Below are 19,141 nucleotides of genomic sequence, written 5' to 3'. Positions count from 1 at the left end.
AGTCCCCAAAAAAAAAAAAAAAAGTTAGCCAAGCATGGTGGCGTGCACCACTTTGGGAGGCTGAGGCAGGAGAATCACCTGAGTGAGCCCAGGAGGTCAAGACTGCAGTGAGTGATGATCGTGCCACTGCACTCCAGCCTGGGTGACAGAGTGAGACCCTGTCTCAAAAAATAATAATAAAATAAATAAATAAAAATTAGCCAGAAAGTTTACTCAAGGCCAGAAAACTATATACCAAGTGTCCCCTCAACACCAAGGAGCTGATGTATCTGTAATACAACAGAAACCATGTACTGGTGTCACTACATCCAAGGCTCCTCTGAAACTAACAGAAAAAGCCTGATCTCATCACAACATTAAAAGATGTAAAATGTCTCAACTCTATACACAAATGGTTATAGGGTGGAAAAAATTACTAAAAAGAGGTTTAGGAAAATATTAACAGTCTTATCACTAGGTAGTAGAAAATCCTAGTTTCACTTAAAAAAAAAAAAAATTCTCAGCTAGTTGTAGTGGCTGAAGCCTATAATCCCAGCACTTTAGGAGGCTAATCCCAGCACTTTAGGAGGCCTAGGCAGGAGGATCATTTGAGCCCAGGTGTTTAAGACCAGCCTGAGCAACACAGCGAGACCCCATCTCTACAAAACATAGCAAAAATTAGCTGGGCGTGGTGGCATGCATCCGTAGTCCCAGCTACTCAGGAGGCTGAGGTGGGAGGATCGCCTGAACCCAGGAGGTTGAGGTTGCAATTAACTGTGATTGTGCCATTGTACTCCACTCTGGGCAATAGTGTGTGACCTTGTCTCAAAAAATAAATAAATAAATAAATTATCTATAGCACACATTACTATTTAAAAAAAGAAAAGAAATCATTTTAGAATTCTAAAAAATTCTGAATAACATATATTAGGATTTTCTTCCCAAATATCCATGTTCATTGTAGGAAATTTGAATATTTAAATACGAGCAGAGCCAGGGTTGTGGCTCATACCTGTAATCCCAGCACTTTGGGAGGCCAAGGCTGGGGGACTCCTTGAGCCCCGGAGTTCAAAACCAGTCTGGGCAACATGGCGAGACCTCGCCTGTAAAATTTTTTTTTTTTTAAAGACAGAGTCTCACTCTGTCGCTCAGGTTGGAGTGCAGTGGCACAATCTCGGCTCACTGCAACCTCTGCCTCCTGGGTTCAAGCGATTCTCCTGCCTCAGTCTCCCGAGTAGCTGGGACTACAGGCACACGCCACCAGGTCCGGATAATTTTTTTTATTTTTATTTTTAGTAGAGATGGGGTTTCACAATGCTGGCCAGGCTGGTTTTGAACTCCCGACCTTGTGATCCTCCTGCCTTGGCCTACCAAAGTGCTGGGATTATAGGTGTGAGCCACCACACCTGGCCTAAAAAAATTTTTTTTTAATTAGCCAGGCATTGTGGCACGCATCTGTGGTCCCAGCTACTCTGAGGACTAAGGTGGGAGATCAATTGAGTCCAGGAGATTGAAGCTGCAGTGAGCCGTGTTTGTGCCACTGCACTCCAGCCTGGGAGACAGAGTAAGACCTTAAAAAAAAAAGAAGAAAAAGAAAAGAAAAGAACAGAAAAATCACCCAGAATTCATCACTATTAACACCTGTTTGCATAATATTCCAGTATTTTAACCACAGGTACTTTTTAAAATTTTTTTCAAAATTGGATCTATACTACTCATACAACTTTTAAAATCACCTTTTGCTGTTAAAACGTATCTTATTCTCCCACGTTAAATATTCTTCTAAACTACTTTAAATTATAAAAACAAAAAAACTACTACTACCAAAGGAAAAAAAAAATCAAACTATATGGAAGACTATGAAGTAAAAACTAAAAGTTGCCTTCTTCTCCACCTGCTCCTTCTCTAATTTCAGTTCAGCCACTGAGAGTTTCTTACTTTCCTTCCATAACACTTTTTTTGTTTGTTTGTTTGAGATGGAGTCTCTCTCTGTTGCCTAGGCTGGAGTGCAGTGGCACAATCTCAGCTCACTGCAACCTCGGCCTCCCGGGTTCAAGCAATTCTCCTGCCTCACCTTCCTGAGTAGCTGGGACTACAGGCATGCGCCACCACGGCTGGCTAATTTTTGTATTTTTAGTAGAGACAGGGTTTCACCATGTTGGCCAGGCTGGTCTTGAACTCCTGACCTTAAGCGATCCGCCCACCTCGCCTCCTAAAGTGTTGGGATTACAAGCGTGAGCCACCGCACCTGGCCTCCATAACACTTTTCATTATTCCTCTCCTCTCCTCTCTGCACACCTGTATGCATGCAGTCCTAGGACCTCCCTGTAGCTAGCTATGATACTGGACAGCAAATGGACCACAACTGGAATCAAGAAAATACAGGCTCAACATTTCTTACTGCCTGATTTGAGAAATATGTTCCAGCTTTCTTGGGATCCAGGTGCATAAAGTCAACCACGCCCGTGAAGAATGTGAGGAAGTTTAGTGTAAGGCCAAATGGAGTCACCTAGAAATAAACAGAACAAGTTATGAAAAAAAGTTCTTTGAAAGAACCAGGAATGTGAGACACTGCTCACAGTGTCATATGCTCACTCAATGCCATATTATCCCTAACTGTGTATCTCTCCTCTCCCAGCTAACTCTTATCAATCTTTTCTTCCTATAAAACTAACTGGCAGAACAATTACTGCATTGGCTGTTTCCTTCCTTAGTAGGCTCACCTCCCTTCCAGCTAAGAGAGGACATCAATCCTCCCACTCTCTGGGAGTCCTCCACGGGATGGAAGGAGCTTTGTACATGTATCCTTGGGGAACTGCCAGACTGACAACTGGAATAGATTGTTACTAACTTAGATATTTGCCCAGTATAGGAAGGTAAAACTCAAATGCTTGCAAAAGGGAGATACTGACCACAAGCAAGCCAAGTCACCCTTACAGAGTCACCAAAAATCGAAAAGTGACAATCCCCTCAAAAGATAGTGGTAAGGGAGATGAATGAAATCAGAGAACTAAGTCCTCTCTCTTACCTCCCCCAAAAATACGAAATCTATTCTCTGGGAAAATTGTTACCAGACTCAAAAAACAGGAAAAGTGCAAATTCTGAAAATGTCAATTAAATTCTAAATATCATGTAAATATTCTCACGTCAATTAAATTCTAAATATCATGTAAATACCCAGCCCCTTTCTCGTACTCATTCTCGGGTAGCCAGGCTTAGACCCTCATGGGTGGAGATTGCCAGATCCTTTCTAGACAAATCTAACATGCCAGAGAAGACCTATAACAATCACATTAGAAGGGTGCCCAAATTAAATCTGCTAGTCCTGTTCCTGACAGAAAAGTTAAACAGTCAACAAGAAGGCAGGCGCAGTGGCTCATGCCTACAATCCTAGCACTCTGGGAGGCTGAAGCAGGTGGATCACCTGAGCTCAGGAGTTTGAGACCAACCTGGCCAACACAGTGAAACCCTGTCTCTACAAAAACAAAAATTAGCCAGGCGTGGTGGTGGGTCCCCGTAGTCCCAGCTACTCGGGAGGCTAACGCAGGAGAATCACTTGAACCTGGATGGAGGAGGTTGCAATGAGCCAAGATCATGCCACTGCACTCCAGCCTGGGTGACAGAGCAAGACTCTGTCTCAAAAATAAATAAATCAATAATTATAAAAATTATAAAAATTTTTAAAAGTCAACAATCCCACACAGGCACACAGACTTGCTCACAGTTTTTTAGTACCTCACTCATAATATGGCTATCTAAACAAAAACTTCCTAGAGAATTGGAAGTTAAAGTTGAGAGGCTCTCCCAGGATGCTTCTGGATAATGTGCCACACTAAAACGAGGGAGTAAACCCAAAAAGAAGAATACATGGGACCAAAGAAGGCTCCAATACAGACAGAGGAGACAGAAGAAGGGAAGTCCTAGGATACCGGCTATGCAGGAGCCCTACAGAGCAACTAGTTCATCCTAGAGCACAAGGACATTAAAAAGGGTTCTAGGTGGGAAGAAAAAGAAACTAGTAGTTTACTTAAAGGGTTTGAAAGCATGCAGAATTGTAGTGAGTGGAAAATAAGTTGAAGGTATAGGAAAAAATACTGATGGAAGAGAATTTCACAAATGACAAAAACAAAGCTGACTGCCAACTCCAAGGGAAAAAAGCTGTTCAAGGTCATAGTAGGCCAGGTGTGGTGGCTCACACCTGTAATCACAGCATTTTGGGAGGCCCAGGCAGGCAGATCACTTAAGGTCAGGAGTTTGACAAAAGCCTGTCCAACATGGTGAAACCATCTCTACGAAAAATACAAAAACCAGCTGGGTGTGGTGGTGCATGCCTGTAGTCCCAGCTACTTGGGAGGTTGAGGCAGGGGGATCGCTTGAACCCTGGAGGCAGAGGTTGCAGTGACCCAAGATCATGCCACTGCATGCCAGCCTGGGCAACAGGGCGAGCCTCCGTCTCAAAAAAAAAAAAAAGAAAGTCATGCTAGTATGCTGGGCGAGGTCACTCATGCCTGTAATCCCAGCACTTTGGGAGGCCAGGGTGGGAGGATCACTTGAGCTCAGGAGTTCAACACTAGCCTGGGCAACATAATGAGACTTCATCTCTATTAAATATATATATATGTATTTTTGTTGTTTTTTTTTTTTTTTTTTTGAGACGGACTCTCACACAGTTGCCCAGGCTGGAGTGCAGTGGCACAATCTCGGCTCACTGCAAGCTCCACCTCCTGGGTTCATGCCATTCTCCTGCCTCAGCCTCCCGAGTAGCTGGGACTACAGGCGCCCGCCACCACGCCCAGCTAATTTTTTGTATATGTAGTAGAGACAGGGTTTCACCATGTTAGACAGGATAGTCTCAATCTCCTGACCTCATGATCAGCCCGCCTCGGCCTCCAAAGTGCTGGGAAAATATATATATTTTTTTAATTAAAAAAAGAGAGATCCAAATCTTTTCTACCTTGATGAAAAGTTAAAACTCAATGCCTAAGATTGAAAAATCAAGAGATACCAGCAGAAGCTTATTACTCAAAAATATGGAGAGAAATTTCAAAAGATAAGCTAAAAGAGTTAAAGATGGGGGTTATGATGGATAAGTTCTTCATTATAAACCTTTTAATTCCATTTGACCTTTTAGATCAGCACTGTCCAACAGAAATACAATGCCAGTCACACATGTAATTTTAAGTTTTCTAGCAGTCACATTTTAGAAACTACAAAGAAACAAAAGACTGTTTAGTATAGTTTTTTAACCTAATATATCCAAAATATTATCATTTCAACATATGGCACTGGCCACATTTGAAGTGCTCAATGGGCATAAGTGACTACTGACTACCTTTATCAGACAGTAGTTTTAGACTTTATGCATTTAATATTTTGAAAAGAATTATTTTTATTTTAAAAAGTAGTAGTAGCAATGAACAGCTTACCTTCTGTACCTGAGCTTTGACCACCAGTCCTGGTAGCAAGTTATTAAGGTTCCAGCTCTGCTCTTCAGTAGCAATGGCAGTAGAAACCTCTGAGTGACCAATAGACAGACTAACAACTCCTCCGTTGCCTTTCACCTTTTCAACGATGCAGTTCAGGTACTGACCCACCTTTAGTTTAGCACCTGTAAGCCCAGACCCAGACCCCAAAAGGAAAAATGTCTCTGTGAGAAGGACTTTTAACGTGGGCCCAAGTAATACCTGAAAAGACCCATGGCCTACCTGCCCAGTTAGCATCAATTACTCCCCACATTCCCAATCTCTAAGGGGCCAACTACAAGAAGGAAATGAAGTTATCCTAATTGATCTGGAATTCAGTTACCACACAAAAATACACAAGCCAGGAGACTGCTGGTTCAGAAGCCATGGGGGCCCAAATTGCAGTGGAATCTTCCAGGTTAGAAAAACTGACACTGTTCCATCAGACCTTAGTGAGACCCTGCCACTAGCTGGCCCTTCATACATCTTTCCTTTCCTATTAACTAGGATTAAGTGCTGGTTTTACCAAAGCCACAGCACCTTCAGGGTCACCATTCTGTCATGTTACTCATCAAAATGGCACTTAAATATAATCCCCACAGGTATCACCTCACCACCATGTACTGGCCCCTTTTCTTGCCCTCACCTTTGTTCTTCTGTCTGATGTACTCCTGGGCTTTCAGCAGTGGCAGAAAAGCTCTGGTCCCATCAACACCAATGTCCACTAGGTAGCCATGGTCTTCCAGGCTGGATACGGTACCTGTAAGTAGCTGGGGAAGAGAATGTAGTCCCAAAAGTTCCAATTCAAAGGTAATGGGACACACACAAAACATCCAAACTTGAATGTTAGTGCCACTAAGCTCACACTCTGCCACTATCCCACCCCCACATTAAACTTTAAGCCACAATCCCACTAGACGGCAGACATCAAATTCAATACTCCCAGGCTTGAAGGAGCTGACGGTTGCCAGACAATGAGGAATGTTTAACACAGCTGAACGATGGAACAATATAGAAGAGTCTCTTGCCTCGAGTGGTTTCAAAAGATAGCAGACTTTCAGCCGGGCACGGTGGCTCACACCTGTAATCCCAGCATTTTGGAAGGCCGAGGCAGGCAGATCACTTGAGGTCAGGAGTTTGAGACCAGCCTGGCCAACATGGTGAAATCCCATCTCTATTAAAAATACAAAAATTAGCCAGGCATGGCACCTGTAATCCCTGCTTCAGGAGGTTGAGGCAGAAGAATTGCTTAAACTCAGGAGGCGGAGGTTGCAGTGAGAAGAGATCATGCCACTCCACTCCAGCCTGGGCAACAGAGTGAGACTATCTTTTAAAAAAAAAGATAGCAGACTTTTACATTATGCGAAGAGAGATGAACTGCTAGACCCTGTAAGGGCACTCCCAGAGCCAGGACTATTGAGAGAATCCTTCTAACTGTCATAGTATGTCTTTTCTGAGCACCTCCAAGACATTAAAAAAATACTGCTGGCAGGGCGTGGTGGCTCATGCCTGTAATCCCAGCACTTTGGGAGGCCAAGGCGGGTGGATCACCTGAGGTCAGGAGTTCGAAACCAGTCTGGACAACATGGTGAAACCACGTCTCTCCTAAAAATAAAAAAATTAGCCGGGCACGGTGGTATGCGCCTGTAATCCCAGCTACTGGAGAGGCTGAGGCAGGAGAACTGCTTGAACCTGGGAGGTGGAGGTTGCAGTGAGCCAGGATCACTGCACTCCAGCCTGGGCAACAAAGCAAGACTCCATCTCAAAAAAAAAGAAAAAAAAAATATTGCCAATCTCCTTTATGTTACATGGGAAGCAGTGTGACTCTGAAACTTACTAGCTATCTGGTCTTTGGTAAGTCACTTAAACCTTTCTGAGTCCATTTTTTCAAACGTATAAGGAATAATATCAACCTGCCACACAGGGTTGCTGTGAGAATTTCATCAAAGTGCCCAAAACTTCACCTGTCATATAGTAGGCTCTTGACACTTTTCAGCTTCCTGCAACTTAACTTACTTTTATTCCTTTTTTTTTTTTTTGAGACGGAGTCTCACTCTGTTACCCAGGCTGGAGTGCAATGGCACGATCTTGGCTCACCGCAACCTCCGCCTCCTGGGTTCAAGTGATTCTCCTGCCTCAACCTCCTGAGTAGCTGGGATTACAGGAGCCCGCCAAAATGCCCAGCTAATTTTTGTATTTTTAGTAGAGACGGGGTTTCACCATGTTGGTCAGGCTGGTGTCAAACTCCTGACCTTGTGATCCACCTGCCTCGGCCTCCCAAAGTGCTGGGATTACAGGCGTGAGCCACCATGCCCAGCCGCTTTTTATTCCCTTTTTATCCAACTAAATCCTACCAAACTTTCTAGGCCTTTCCTAAATCCTACTGCTTCTAACCAACATTGCAAAGATCATATTGATCTCCGTCCTCTTAATTACAAGAGCACTTATATTATCTATATAAGTGTAAATGTACTCTTTTGTACCTACTAGACTTGGAGGCTCTGAGCCAGGACTAACATCTTCTGAATCTCCACAGGACTGAACACAAAGTAGTAAGATATCCAATACAGATGACAGACTAACTTGGCTGACTACCTCGTCACCTGCTCTCAGAGAGCAGCTTTCAAGCATTCTACACAAATGCCAGAAGCCTTTGTAAAAGACCAAATCTGTGAGGAAATTTCAGTACGTAAGGCACTATGAGGAACTCCTTCTCACCATCACCAAGTCCCCTGCTAAGGCTTCCTGGAGGCATTTTTCTTTGCCACCAGTGAAATTTGGACTTGCTTAGCAGAGCACAGTGGCTCATGCCTGTAATTCCAGCACTTTGGGAGGCCGAGGTGGGCGGATCACCTGAGGTCGGGAGTTGGGAGACCAGCCTGACCAACATGGAGAAACCCAGTCTCTACTAAAAATATAAAATTACCTGGGCTTGGTGATGCATGCCTGTAATCCCAGCTACTCAGGAGACTGAGGCAGGAGAATTGCTTGAACCCAGGAGGTGGAAGCTATGGTGAGCCGAGATCACACCATTGATCTCTAGCCTGGGCAACAACAGCGAAACTCTGACTCAAAAAAATAAAAAAATAAAAAAAAAAAGAAATTTGGACTTGCTTTCTCTTTTCTCTTCTCCAATGTAATGATTAGGTTCAAGTCTTCAATGTCCATTAAGTACCCAAAGAACCCAAGAGACCTTCCTTCCAGAAAAAGAAACACTCCAATGTGTAACAGTTGAGCTGAAAGTAAAAGGTGGCCTAGCCACGCTCCCTCAGAGGCAGGGAAAAGGCACATTGCCACTCTTCCTCCCCGACCCTAGATACCTACCATGCCAGGCTTCAGGGCCTCAGCACTCAGCACTCTGTTGACATTTTTGGGGTTCAGAGACAGCTTGACACTCTTCTTACCCCTGTCTGTGATGCCCAGACTGCTCACCACACATCTTACCAGCATTCCAGGTGAGAAAAGTTCAGGCAAGTGAAGTAGGTCCTGCATAACACAAATGAGAAAGACCTGATACACACCCTTCTCCTGAACCAAAAATCCATTACCCAGCTTTGGCTCAGTAACTTCTCATCCTCAGACCCCAAAGAACCCAAAAGGTGGGTGAGGAATAACCCCCCATCCATAAAGGAAGTTGGGTCTGTGGCCTAGCCACAGTCTTGAATTTCAGCATAAGGCCTTCAAATATTTCCACATAACTGGCATGTAAAATGACTTGTCAAAAGAGTTGTCTACACTTTCTGCCTCTACTTCATCTCTTACTCATTCTTCAGCTCACTGCAATCTGCTTTCTACTCCTCTCACTCCACCACTTTATCTCCCCATAGAACCACCAATGAGTTCCATATTGTTAAATCCAGTGGTCAGTCTTGCAGTCTATCTCCTACATGACCATTAAAAAGCACTTGAGGGTCGGGCATGGTGGCTCATACCTGTAATCCCAGCACTTTGGGAGGCTGAGGCAGGCAGATCACCTGAGGTCAGGAGTTTGAGACCAGCCTGGCTAACATGGTAAAACTCTGTCTCTACTAAAAATACAAAAATTAGCTGGGTGTGGTGACATCTGCCTGTAATCCCAGCTACTCAGGAGGCTGAGGCAGGAGAATTGCTTGAACCTGGGAGCTGGAGGTTGCAGTGAGCTGAGATCGTGTCACTGCACTCCAGCCTGGGTGAAAGAGTGAGACTCCATCTCAAAAACAAACAAACAACAACAAAAAAAACAAAAAAAAATCATAGGTCAGCCATGATGGCTCACACCTATGATCCCAACACTCTGTGAGGCCGAGGCAGGTGGATCATTTGAGGTCAAGAGTTAGAGACCAGCCTGGCCAACATGGTGAAGCCCTGTTTCTACTGAAAATACAAAAATTAGCTGGGTGTGGTGGCTGGCACCTGTAATCCCAGCTACTGGGGAGGCTGAGGCAGGAGAATCGCTTGAACCCAGGAGATGGAGGTTTCAGTGAGCTGAGATCATGCCACTGCACTCCAGTCTGGGCAACAGAGTGAGACTCTGTCTCAAAAACTGAAAAACCATGATCATCTCTCCCAATCCAGGTCCCCTTCAGGGTTTCCTATCTCAGGATGTCATGACCAAGCATCAAATCATGCAAAACAGAAACCTAGAACTCAGCCCTGATACCTCTATCTGCCCCACCATTCATATTGAATCTATCACCAAGCAATGACTTTGCCTCCTCAGTCCTCAGGAAATCCTGAACCCAGGTCACCATCAATCTCAGGGCATGAACGACTACAAGAGCCTCCTAACTTGTCTCTAAGCAACTTCTCATGCCTCTTCAATCTACATGCTATGCTGTACCCCAAAGAGAACATTTCAAGGACTTCCCATTGATTCTAGAATTTAAAAACAATCCTTAAAATGATCTACAAGGCTGTATATGCCCTGGCCCCCATTCAGGCTCTCCTGCCCATCTCACATCACACTCTCCCTTGTTCTCCTTACCCAACCATACTAGCCTTCTCTCTGTTATATATCACATTGCCTCTGCCTGAACGCCTTTCCTTCTTTATCTAGGGAACCCTCATTCTTTAGATCTCAGCTTAAGCATCCCTTCCTCAACAGTCTTCCAGGCTCCCAGACTTAGTCAAAAATTCCTTTATAATAAACTCTCACGGGACCTTGTACCTTCCCTTCTTAGCACCTGGCAAAGTTGTAATTTTAAATCTATTTGTGTTCCACTTATTTTCAATAACAGGCTTCAGTCGGATTTCCCTTACCTTCAGAGGTTGTTCTTGTGTCACCTGCTCATTCAGCTTTTTGGTGTAGGCATCACAGATTTCAGTGACTTGCACAAACCCCTGGAGGCCATTGGGGAGACTAATCACCAGTTCCAGTTCATTCACCTCTTTCACGCAACCCAAAATCCGCATTCCCTCACACAGGGACTAGAAGAGAAAAAGTGAAATGTGTACAATAAGGACGGGAACAACAATAGGGAAGGTTGGAAGGTCTGGCTTCTAGTCTCGATTTAAAAGCTATAAGGCCGAGCACAGTGGCTTACGCCCTATAATTCCAATACTTTAAGTGGCCAAGGCAGGAGGACTTCCTGAGCTCAGGAGTTTGAGACCAGCCTGGGCAACGTAGTTTCTCCAAAAAAAAAGATTAGCCAGGCATAGTGGTACACGCCTGTAGTCGCAGGTACTCGGAGGTGAGTGGATCGCTTGAGCCAGGAGGTTGAGTCTGCAGTGAGCTGTGATCACACCACTGCACTCCAGCCTTGGCAACAAAGTGACACCCTATCTCAAAAAATAAAGATAAAAAATAAGCCGGGTACAGTGGCTCACGCCTGTAATCCCAGCACTTTGGGAGGCCGAGGCGGGTGGCTCACCTAAGGTCAGGAGTTCGAGAGCAGCCTGGCCAACACGGCAAAACCCCATCTCTACTAAAAATACAAAAATTAGCCAGGCATGGTGGCTGGCCTGTAATTCTAGCTACTAGGGAGGCTGAGGCAGGAGAATCACTTGAACCTGGGAGGCGGAGGTTGCAATGAACTGAGATCATGCCACTGCACTCCAGCCTGGGCAACAAGAGTGAAACTCTGTCTCGAAAATAAAAAAAAATAAATAAATAAAAAATTAAAACCTACAGGAATTTTATAAATGAAAAGAAATACACATGTGTATGTATCAGTGAACTTCTCAAATATCTGACTGAGCACTGTAAAAGGTCTAGATTATACAATAGTGTTAACAGCACTGGGATACTGGAGGACACCTTTGCCTTTTACATTATTCTGAGCAACGCCAACTCAAATGCCTGGCAGACAACACAATGAAGGAAGCCAGCTAGTGGAGACAATGGCAGTCTGGAGTGACCATGCCAGGTCTAAAGGGCACAACCACTACTCAGCTCCTTGTCATTACAAACATGAGGGAATACGGGCCTTGTGCTATTGGTACTTTCAAATTTTTACAAGAAGCCAGAAATCACATTTTCATGTAAAAAAAAATTTTAGTTTTTGGCCAGGTGCAGTGGCTCGCGCCTGTAATCCCAGCACTTTGGGAGGCGGAGGCGGGCGGATTACGAGGTCAGGAGATTGAGACCATCCTGGCTAACATGGTGAAGCCCCGTCTCTACCAAAAATACAAAAACTTAGCTGGGCGTGGTGGCGGGCGCCTGTAGTCCCAGCTACTCAGGAGGCTGAGGCAGGAGAATGGCGAGAACCCGGGAGGCGGAGCTTGCAGTGAGTAGAGCAGAGATGGCACCACTGCACTCCAGCCTGGGCAACTGTGCGAGACTCCATCTCAAAAAAAAAAAAATTTTAGTTTTCTAATGTGGGCACCAAGTCTAACAATTTTTTTTAAAGTATCATATAGAACAAAATACTGACTCTGAATCTAGCCAAATCTGAATGTTCCCCTTCAAAGTTATTTAACTTCTTTTTTACAACTAACATATATTGGTGTTATCATCTAAAAATGTAAGGCAGGCTGGCCGCGGTGGCTCACGCCTGTAATTCCAGCACTTTGGGAGGCCGAGGCGGGCAGATCACGAGGTCAGGAGTTCCAGACCAGCCTGACCAACATGGTGAAACCCCGTCTCTATTAAAAATACAAAAATTAGCCAGGCGTGGTGGGACACCTGTAATCCCAGCTACTCAGGAGGCTGAGGCAGGAGAATCGCTTGAACCCGGGAGGCAGAGGTTGCAGTGAGCCGAGATCACACCACTGCACTCCAGCCTGGGCAACAGAGCAAGATTCTGTCTCAAAATAAATAAATAAATAAAATTAAATTAAAATTAAAAAATAAAAAATTAAAATGTAAGGAACACAGACCACTTCAATTCTTGGAAATGGGTTCCACATCTATGAAATGAATGGGTAAGATTAGAATGACTGCTAAAGTTACTGTCCGTTCTAACCTCTGAATATATCAGAACTCAAGTCCTGTGACGACACAAACAAGCCCATGGCAGCTTTAAAGGAAAAAAAGGGGGCAGGCACGGTGGGTAGCTCACGTCTATAATCCCAACACTTTGGGAGGCTGAGGCAGGAGGATTGCTTGAGCACAGGAGTTTGAGACCAACCTGGGCAAAATAGCAAGATCCAAGCCCTACAAAAGATTTAAAATTAGCTGGGCATGGTGACACACACCTTTAGTAGTCCCAGTTGCTCAGGAGAAGCTGAGGCAGGAAGACTGCTTGAGCCCAGGAGTTCAAGACTAAAGTGAGTTATGATCATGCCTGCATTCCAGCCTGAGCAAGAGTCAGGCCTGTCTCTGGAAAATAATAAACAAATACAAAGAAAAAAAACATTCCTGGCATCGGTTAGCAATGGAAGGAAATCATGCTCACTCCATAGCATAAATTCCAAGCATCTCTACACACACACGCATGAAATATAATATATTAAGGGGAAAATGGAATTAAGGGAAAAAAGATGGAAAGAAGAAAGAAAGAACATACACAAACTTAAGCAACCAAGGTCAATTGTTTAAATGAAAACCAACTTTAACAAACCTCAACACTAAGGATTTCAAACTTCTCTCTTGCGGACTTGCTGCTTTCTCTCTTTTCGATTTTCAACTTTTTTGTTTTTGCTGGCCCCTTCTGGTTCTTTTTTCTTTTGGTGGATCCCTCTTCAGTAGAAATCTAGAAGCGGGTAGGGGGAACCCACAAAGACCCAAAAGAATAAGAAGCAATCTGACTTTTCCCTCCTATTTTAGGTCATCACTCACCTTGCTTTGTTACTCCTTCACTCCACCCTACCCCATCCCACTCCCAATTGTTCCTTTAATTCTTGCTTAAAAAAAAAAAAAAAAAAAGGGGGCCACCAATGCTCCCTCTGCCCAAGGTCTGAGAAGCCTCCTTCATGTTCCCAAAGTCTCTTCTCTCTTGTGTTCTTCCTCTCTTGACTGGGATGAACACTGGGGTTCCTCAGTTTGAGAAGCAATGTAGAATAGTGCATGAAAATGGACACCACAGTTACACAGACCCAAGTTAAATTCTCATCTTTTCCACCATAACAAGCTATGTGGTTTCAGCTAAATTATATAAAATCCAGGCACAGCGGCTCATGCCTGTAATCCCAGCACTTTGGGAGGCCAAGGCGGGCAGATCACTTGAGATTAGGAGTTCAAGACCAGCCTGGCCAACAGGCTGTATTTTTTTTCCACTAAAAATACAAAAAAATTTAGCCGAGCATGGCAGCACACACCTATAGTCCCAGGTACTCGGGAGGCTGATACAGGAGAATCGCTTGAACCAGGAAGTGGAGGTTGCAGTGAGCTGAGATCACAACACTGCACTCCAGCCTGGGTGACAGAGCAAGACACTGTTCCTCATCATGGAACTGCAATCACTGCTTCATAGTACAGTTGAAAAGATTACATAATATAGACCTAAAGCCACACACTCAAATGTTAGTTCCCTTTCCCAAAGCATTTGGAGCACAGCCTAGTCTAGGTGAGACTGTGAAGTCTAATGCAAATTCTGACCATTACATGTGGCAAGGAATCCCTGTAAAAATGCAATGATCAGTCAGGCACAGTGGAACATGCCTGTTGTTCCAGCTACTCAGGAGGCTAAGGAGGGAGGATCGACTGAGCCCAGGAGTTTAAGTCCAGCCTGAGTAACAGAGTGAAACATCCATCTCTCCCCATTGCTTGAAAAAACAACAACAAAAATATCAAAAACATCAGCTGGGTGCAGTGGCTCACACCTGTCATCCCGGCACTTTGGGAGGTCAAGGTGGGCAGATCATCTGAGGTCAGGGGTTTCAGACCAGCCTGGCCAACATGGTGAGACCCCATCTCTAACAAAAATACAAAAATTAGTCAGGTATGGTAGCAGGCACCTGTAACCCCAGCTACTCACGCCACTGCACTTCAGCATGGGCAACAGAGTAAGACTCCGTCTCAAAAAAAAAACAAAAAACTGCTTCCTCTCCATCCTTAATCAACATGGCACATGGCAAAGAGTGTCTAAGAACAAGGAACAGCACTTTATTCATTTTGTTTGTGTGTTTTTTGAGACAGAGTCTCACTCTGTCGCCCAGGCAGGAGAGCAGTGGCACAATATTGGGTCACTGCAACCTCTGCCTTCTTGGTTCAAGCAATTCTCATGCCTCAGCCTCCCAAGTAGCTAGGACTACAGGTGTACCACCATGCCCAGCTAGTTTTGGTATTAGTATAGATGGGGTTTCACCATGTTGGCCAGGCTGGTCTTGAATTCCTAGCCTCAAGTGATCCGCCTGCCTCGGCTTCCCAAACTGCTGGGATTACAGGCATGACAACAGTACTTTAATACTAAATGCCAAGCTTCAAAAGATACAGCCTTGTGGTGGTATGTCCTCTCTAAATGAGTTAAATTTATAGAAGTAGACTTCAACGCAAAAAAAATCTGGAAAAATAACACATTCTCAAATAAGGCTCATTTTTCACAAGACACTAGAGTAAAAGTTTCCAGCGAGTGTCACCAAACAAGCATACTACTTACATCAAATAAGTTGTCTTGTTCAACTGACTGCTGGAAAGCTTTCTCTGGTTTGTGGATCTTTCTTGTACCTCCTCGGGGGAAGCTTTCTTCCAGGTTTGCCATGTTTGGGTCTCCTAAAAACAATGCAAAGGATAATGGTGACATGTTGTCTTGGTAGCAGATTTCAGAAAGGTGTTATCAACGGGCAAGAGACAGACTGTTCCAGCAATATGCTAGACAACATTCAGGACTACAACATAGATGGTTTAGATGTCAGGCCCGGAATAATCCATACTTCATCTTTCCAAAGGTCTCTGCTTCAAAACCACAAGTCCACCCACCTTCTTCCAGAAAAAGAAGTTATAGATTCAATGTAGCAAATACTAACTAAGCAGCTACAGTTAAGTCAGAGATACACTGTAGCTCTATAGATGAATATATAATCCTCTGCCTTCAAAGAACATGCACTTTTTGGAAGACAAAACAATTATGCAAGTAACTTAAAATGCAAATCAGATTATAAATGATCACAAAGATGTAGGAAGGGACAAGGCAGTGTAGGAAGGGATAAGTAAAGGAGGCAAGCTTCATAAAGAAGATCTTTTTTAGCTGAAGGGTAAAAGATGAACAGAAGCTTGACAGGTAGAAAAAGAATGTGAGAAAAGACATGGATGGGAAAAGCCTATTATTTCAATAAACACCAGCAATTTCCCTATCAAACAACTGCTCAAAGGCTTGCTGTTGTCTCTGAAGAATTATTCAACTAGACCACTGGGAAATTAAAGCATAAAAATTGAAGTTAAATTTTAAAGGAGGCCAGGTACCATGGCTCACACCTGTAATGCCAGCACTTCGGGAGCCCGAGGCGGGTGGATCATCTGAGGTCAGGAGTTCGATACCAACATAGACAACATGGTGAAACCCCGTCTCTACCAAAAATGCAAAAATTAGCCGGGCCTGGTGGCATGCGCCTAGTCCCAGCTACTCAGGAGGCTGAAGCAGGAGAATTGCTTGAGGCCGGGAGGCGGAGGTTGCAGTGAGCTGAGATCATGCCACTGCACTCCAACCTGGGGGACAAAGTGAGACTCTGTCTCAAAAACATTAAAGGAGAGAAGTTGGGCTTTTTTGTGGAAGACCTTGAATTAGATATGGGTAGTTTGCTTTGGGAAGTCAGAGACTTTTAAGCAGGGAAAGCGAGAGAACGGTAAGCAATAAAAATATACTGCAGGCTACAGATTGGACATGAAGAGAGACAGTACTGAAGGCAAGTAAATTCGGTAGAAGGATTCAAATGCACTGTTTCCTGTTATCTCAGTGACAGAAGAAAAAAAAAAAGGATTCAAATACAGTACAGCAGAGAAACCATGAGAACCAGAACTGGGTATAAGTGAAAACAGAAGACAGGAGAGGTTAGTTCTGACAGACACTTGGCAATAAGACTCTAGAAGGGCTTTAGACTAGAGAAGTGATGACCGGGTGGGGCCAAGGATATGGAATCAGGGATGGGTATATGATTCAAAGAAACAGGAAAGTTTGGGGGGGTCTAGTTTGCTGATAATTTCACCCTTAATTTCCTTTCAAACAAGGGGAAACTGAGGCTCCGAAAAGTAAGGCGATCCAGGGGCACAGAAGATACTTAGGCTACTTTCCGAACACAAAGCCTGGGGTTACAGGGGCTGCTAGAACACAGCCGGCTTCGAAGCGGGGCTAAGGTGGCCGAACCACACTCATCTAGCGTGTGCCTGGCAGGGAACCAGGCCTGGGACAGACCTGGCAGCCATGAGGTTTCCTCCTTTTTCGCCTCTGCCTTTACTCACCAGCGTCGCGGCGTCAGCACCCAGCTACCACTAAGCTCGCGCCGCGGTACTCACACACGCGGAGAAAAGGATACCCACAGTCCACTGCAATTCTTCCGGAAGTGTGGGCGGGCTCAACACCCTACTTCCGTTGCGGTGTTGCGGAGCTAACCTAGAGACAGGAATCGGAAGGGCGGGACTTGGAGCCATAGCCAATCGTCGCATTAGGCCGAATCGCGAGGGCCGGCTAAACGCGTGCGGGGGAGGTGGCTTCTTCCGGCCGGGCCGAGAGGTGGTTTCGTTCGTTGAAGGACACAAGCTGCGGAATTTGCGGCTTTGGCAGGTGGGTGAAGAGGGGAGGCCGGGCTTGGGCCTCGCGCCTGCACGTTGCAGGACCGCCCGCCGTTTCTGGCCGAGGAGCAACTCGAGGTCTTAGCTTTGGAGGAGAGAAGGGGTGGGGAATAGGAAAGGAGCTAGAAAAAACGAGGGGCGCAAGGTGGCGGCCAGCGAGTGAGAAGCCTCGAGGTGAGGCGGATAGGTGCGCCCAAGGGCTCCCACAGTTTCCGAAGACCCTTAGATTGCATTCGCCAGTGGAGAAAAATGAGGCCCTCCGCGAAGCGTCCTCCGAGGTCACCCAGTGACGTAATATTGGACGAGGACTAGGGCTTCTGATCCCCATCACTGGCCGAATTAACCTCTTTTCTTCTGTATGTCCATAGCTATTTGTTCCCACCGAGCTGTGCTTAGGAAGCTGGCCAGCCGGGCCTCTTTTAGGTGCGCTGCAGCCTTTTTCAAAGCGAGTGAATGTGGCCCGGCCCCTACAGTTCGCCAGGCTCGCTGTAAAAGGGTTAGATTTCAGTTTGTAGTCGATCAGTGGGAAGGCCTTTCCTAGGAGGTAGTCAGAACAGAGAGCTGTAAACTCCTTGAATGCAAGAGGTTTGCTTCTGTTACCTGAGTGGTTCTCACTCATCTTTGCCTTCCTTACCTCGTGATCTCACCATTCCAGGTAGGTGTTAAGTTAGAAAGGAAAATAGCAATATCGAGGAACAGAGAAAGTAACAAGAGCTACTGGTCACTTTGGACCTTTAATGAAGTGCCCATCTCACAGGTGGAGAGAGGCACGGAAGGATTAGTTACATTTAAGAGCAGTTAGTGGCCGGGCGCGGTGGCTCACGCCTGTAATCCCGGCACTTTGGGAGGCCGAGGCGGGTAGATCACCTGAGGTCCAGAGTTTGAGACCAGCCTGAGTAATACTGAGTAATATGGTGAAACCCCGTCCCTACCAACAATACAAAAATTAGCCGGGCGTGGTGGCGCGCGCCTGTAGTTCCAGCTACTCGGGAGGCTGAGGCAGGAGAATCGCTTGACCCCGGGAAGCGGAGATTGCAGTGAGCTGAGATCGCGCCACTGCATTCCAGCCTGGACGACAGAGCGAGACCTTGTCTCAAGAAGGGCAGTTAGCAGCTTAATTAAAACATACCACCATTTAACAACATTAAATCACAAGTAGGAGTCTTACAAAGAGCACTGTAAACACAAGGGTTCCTTTATCTTTGCCCTAAAGTAACCTGCACCGTGCTGAAGAGTGCAGAACCAAATTTTTCGACCTTACTCCATTATCTCACCAGCAACGATCCCGTTCCCAATTTGGCCCTCCATTTGAGCCTCTCAAGAGTCCTCCTCCTTTAAGACCCAGACTAACTTGAGTGATTGATTTCAGTTCTTGAACCTTGCACTTCCCTGCAGTCAGAAATAGTCTTCTGTGGGATATCACAAAACATCAGCCTTCCTTCCATATTGTGTGTAAATTAAAGGGAAATTTAAAGCGCCATAGTATTGTTGGGCGTATCCTCCTAAAAAGTTTAGTTAGATGTAATGTAGTGGAGGTTTTCAGTTAATGGTCAAAGTGAAGCCCTTATTTTCTGTAGCGTCTCTCTTAAAAACCTACTTCAAACCCTAAGAAATGTAT

At 45.1% G+C, this 19,141-nt stretch overlaps 2 protein-coding genes across 6 annotated transcripts in view; one reads left to right on the top strand and one right to left on the bottom strand.

Moving 5' to 3' along the window:
* The window catches only part of PDCD11 (programmed cell death 11), a 51,189-nt gene extending 33,848 nt beyond the window's left edge, over positions 1-17,341 (bottom strand). For 2 of the 4 annotated variants that reach the window (XM_054436523.2, XM_054436524.2), the window contains exons 1-8: positions 17,194-17,341; positions 15,398-15,510; positions 13,421-13,552; positions 10,680-10,847; positions 8,766-8,927; positions 6,088-6,211; positions 5,406-5,587; positions 2,381-2,488 (exon numbers count right to left, since the gene is read on the bottom strand). In XM_054436523.2, coding sequence (XP_054292498.1) covers positions 2,381-2,488; positions 5,406-5,587; positions 6,088-6,211; positions 8,766-8,927; positions 10,680-10,847; positions 13,421-13,552; positions 15,398-15,499 — 978 coding nt within the window. In that variant the 5' untranslated portion in view covers positions 15,500-15,510; positions 17,194-17,341. The remainder of the gene's footprint in view (positions 1-2,380; positions 2,489-5,405; positions 5,588-6,087; positions 6,212-8,765; positions 8,928-10,679; positions 10,848-13,420; positions 13,553-15,397; positions 15,511-17,193) is intronic. The other 2 variants (XM_063670220.1, XM_063670221.1) reach the window with 1 other exon arrangement.
* Positions 17,330-19,141, top strand: part of ATP5MK (ATP synthase membrane subunit k) — a 7,546-nt gene continuing 5,734 nt past the window's right edge. The window contains exon 1 of one of the 2 annotated variants that reach the window (XM_054436522.1): positions 17,330-17,515. The gene's annotated coding sequence lies outside the window, so the exon portion shown is untranslated. The remainder of the gene's footprint in view (positions 17,516-19,141) is intronic. The other variant, XM_063670227.1, reaches the window with a different exon arrangement.

The sequence above is a fragment of the Pongo pygmaeus genome, chromosome 8 (assembly GCF_028885625.2).
Source record: "Pongo pygmaeus isolate AG05252 chromosome 8, NHGRI_mPonPyg2-v2.0_pri, whole genome shotgun sequence".
NCBI classification, from domain to species: Eukaryota; Metazoa; Chordata; class Mammalia; order Primates; family Hominidae; genus Pongo; species Pongo pygmaeus.
This window is presented reverse-complemented; position numbering and strand designations above follow the sequence as displayed.